A 4016-nucleotide genomic window follows, 5' to 3' on the forward strand; every position below is an offset into this window, starting at 1 on the left:
TGCATGCCTTCAGACTTTATTTTTGTTGCTCCTAACCAGCACTGCTAGCTTGGCTGCTGCTTCCTCATTCCTTTAATTACGCTACTAGTTTGAGGTCTGTCAGGAGCCAATAGGAAACTCCCTCTTAAATAACCCGCCTCTTTTGTAGTTTAGAAAAGCCCTTCCATTGGCTGCGGAAGAAAAGTGGGTGGTTAAAGCTCTGTAAGAGGCGGTGCTAAATTCGCCGTGTCCTATAAAATAAACCCTCCAGCCCGCTGTAGCGTTACTTCTGTAGTTGAAAGCTATTGTTTAAACGATAGCGGAAAGAAAAACAAACTGAAAAAGCGACAAGCAAAGGGATCAGCCATTTGATAAATCTATATTCTCCTGCTAAGGAATTCTATCTGCGCTGAAGAGACACGCTCGACTTTGTCTTCACTAGCCGTTTGGTTTATTATTATTATTATTATTATTATTATTATTATTATTATTATTATTATTCTTATTGCTAATCCAAGGGGGGACCATGAAAGCTATCAGCCCAGTGAGGTCGATGAGAAGCTGTTACGAAGCGGTCTGCTGCATCTCCGAACAGAGCCTTGCCATCGCCCGGAGTAAAACCGCAACGGAGGAGCCCATGAACGTCCTGTATGACATGAACGACTGCTATTCGAAGCTGAAGGAACTTGTGCCGAGCATCCCGCAGAACAAGTCTGTCAGCCAGGTAGAAATCTTGCAGCACGTCATCGACTACATCTTCGACTTGCAGATAGCTCTGAAAGACGAAGAACCAACTGAAAAGACCTCTGACGTAGTCCTGTCAATAAAGGTAATTATTTAACAATGCGATGCACGTACAATCTCTTGCTGAATGCAACGGTTAACACTAACGTTAATGTCATCGTTGCATCACATTTCCAGTTCAAGTTCTGTGGCTGCTGCGGATTCTTCAATGTCTCTTATTCTTTATTCCACTAGGCATCAGATTTTGGTTGCGACTTCACATCTGGAGAGGAAACGCGTTTATTCCATTAGCACGCGAAGAACAGCATCGTCACGTACATTTTAAAAGGTGAGTTATTTTCCTGTTTGAAAATCATGTTCGTCATATTCCTTATATGCTTGAGCGTGATCTATAAATTTACACGCAGGGCGACCGATCCATTAATCGTTTTGCTCCCCTAAATGTTGGATTAAACAGTAATTTACTCATTTTATACCAAATTTTAATGTGTGCTATATTAAAGGATAATGTATGGGTTATCCGCCTTTGGGGGGAGGACCAAAAGGCAGAGATTACAAAGGTTATGTATTGCTTATGTCATGAACAGTGCAGATGTTAATGCAGCAGTTTAAATAACTACAGATCGCCAGGAAGGCGCCACCAAGCATTTGGTTTACCCTCCTCCAGTCGATCTGAATGCTCTTTAGATACATCTGCAAACAGTTAGAAACAGATCATCTTTCCTCTCATTTCTGTGGCTGCCAGTTAACAAACAGCAGTGTGTTGCCGTTATCAGTGAGAGGTTAATGAGAGTTAACTTTCTGGCGCCAGCCTGTCTGCGGACCTTCCTCTGAACTGCCAAAAAAAAAAAAAAAAATCCAAACTGACTCGCCCTTTCTTTCTATTCAGTCTGCAGGTGTGGGATAACGCATGGCTTCACTTCCTACCAAGAGAAAGCGACAGAAGGGGTGCCTTTGGGCTAGAGAGAAGGGGATGTGATGGGGGATTAACACATCCCAAACACCCAGATTCCTTTTTAACTGGCCAATCCCAAATCGGATGAGCCACCCTGGACTTTCATTTTAGTTTTTGAAAAGCCTTGTTCCCAGATAGCTGGAGTTGTTGCAGTACCGTTTAACTTAATTATTTTTATTTTCTAACCCTGCACAGTAAACCTAAATGATCAATTGAAAAAGACTATCTGTCTTTACTGCATAACTAAGATACACCCTTTTGGAATTGCTGAAGTATATGAAGTCCAATGCTTCTGTTTAAGAATTTAATTGTATATATCTCTTTATTTTAAACTCTGAAATTGGGGGGTGACGGTGGGAGTGCAGATGTCTGGACAGTAGTCAAGCAGGACTGGGGGGGGGGGGGGGGGGGGGGTGTATTGTTGGAAGAATATCTTCCAGATGTTATGTGGCACTCTATAATAGAGTTGATTCTGAAAGTTTGCAGGGATGAGAATTTCTGCAGACATTGTATGCCAAGTTTTATAAACTTTTATAGAAGTATGCTTTACATGTACATTTTTTCATAATAAAAATATTTTAAACCATGTTCATTTATTTCAATTTGTATATTTAATGTACCTTGTTTAGTTTTTACAGTATTACATATTTAGACATTGTAATCTAAAGGGGTGTGGCAGGGGGGAAATACATCTGCTTTTATTTTAAAAGTGTTACAATCCCAAACTGGATCTTTTTATTAAATATTTTGCAAATGTCTTTAAATCCTAGTGCTAATTTAAATCTATAATAGTTATTGAGAGATTCCATACATTATTTACATGAATGCAGACAAATTGCATGTCCCACATTTACAGTCAACAGTGGTTCAATGGTTTGGAAAGGGTACAGCTCTTGGTTGTTTGCCCCAGTACAGAAGTACAATGACTTGTGATTATTCTGCAGCTGAACAATTTCTCTTCTCCACACACTCATTTACAGCATAAATAATCAATGTAAGGTCTAACGCTAAGAAAACGTATGAACGTTAACCATCAATGCTGATCTGCATCACACAGCATAGAGACGTGTGGAGGGTGGCCAATTCCAACAACTTTCCTAGTACAGGCTTGTTGTATATTTGCATATAACCATTACTTGGCACTTCACCTGATACCTCTTTGGAATTAAAAATGATTTCAGAGAAGTGTTGAGCGTTGTTTAAATACAGGATCTGAGTATTTACACACATCTCTGAATATCTTTTTTGAAGCAGTATTTATTTTTTTTGGTTAGGAGATTCTCTTGAGATAAAAATGTTTTTTTGTCTTTTTTGAGGAGAAGTGGTGAGGACAATGGCATCAAACAGATGGTTACAACAGGTTGTGGTACAAACAAGAAACAACATAGAACACTAAGCTAATAACAGGTTGTGGTACAAACAACAAAGAACACTAAGTTAATAAGCTCTCAGGAAATGACTGCAGTACTTGTGAATCTACTGTATATATAAATAACAAATCAAATACATAAATAACTATACACACACATTAATACATATGGTGAAACCTAGTTGTATGTCTGCTCATGAGAAAGATGAGATCTAGACAGATGGTCTTTATGTACAGGTCATTTAACATAGTAAATACATTCAAACAAAAGTTTGGACAAATAAAAGACACCTGTTACTGGTAGCACACACTTGTGAAAATGGGCTGACTTTCATTGTTATGCTAATTGAATTCCTGCCATGGACCCTGCTGCATCTCCCTGCTGCAAGTCAGTTTCAGAAATTTGGTTGGCAGGTGCTTCCTTATTCAAGACTGAGCATACTGTAGTGTGCACATTTATTAGAACAGCTCAAGATTGGTCATTTATATTCTTTATATACCTACCTGCATGAATTGCAATGTTCGGTCAGTAATCGGTGATATAGAAACAATAGGCACTTGTGTGAAAATGTTAGATGTGCTTTGTGTTTTAATTAGGCATCTTAAATAACTTCTAAAACGTTGCAGGCACTTTACAATTTATGGCTATGTTCCTCTTACTATTTCAAATTAATTACATGTGTGGTGTGTTAAAGTCATCAATAATTTAGACAAACACTAATTTGCCTGTGTTTACAGTTTTCCAATATTTTACTGTTACCGTGGTTTTATTTCATATGTACAAATCAAAACCAGAGAAGCAATTATGTTGTTTAATACATTTGCACACTGCTGTATTATAGATGTTTTATGATGACTGGCCTCTAAAGTCATGCCAATTTCTACATCCCTACCACCCTGAAGGAATTAAAGGTGATTCTTTAGGAATTGTCATATATGAGCTATGAACTGAATCTGTTTATCCTGCAA

The 4016-nt window shown here is 38.3% G+C and overlaps 1 protein-coding gene across 1 annotated transcript; it reads left to right on the top strand.

Moving 5' to 3' along the window:
* Window positions 1-245: 245 nt before the first annotated feature.
* LOC131699721 (DNA-binding protein inhibitor ID-3-A-like) lies at window positions 246-2450 on the top strand. The gene is made up of 3 exons (XM_058997621.1): window positions 246-808; window positions 958-1051; window positions 1613-2450. Exons 1-2 carry the CDS (start codon window positions 506-508, stop codon window positions 1012-1014), a joined length of 360 nt encoding a protein of 119 aa, XP_058853604.1. The 5' UTR covers window positions 246-505; the 3' UTR covers window positions 1015-1051; window positions 1613-2450.
* Window positions 2451-4016: the final 1566 nt, after the last annotated feature.

Source organism: Acipenser ruthenus, chromosome 23 (assembly GCF_902713425.1).
Source record: "Acipenser ruthenus chromosome 23, fAciRut3.2 maternal haplotype, whole genome shotgun sequence".
Classification (NCBI taxonomy): Eukaryota; Metazoa; Chordata; class Actinopteri; order Acipenseriformes; family Acipenseridae; genus Acipenser; species Acipenser ruthenus.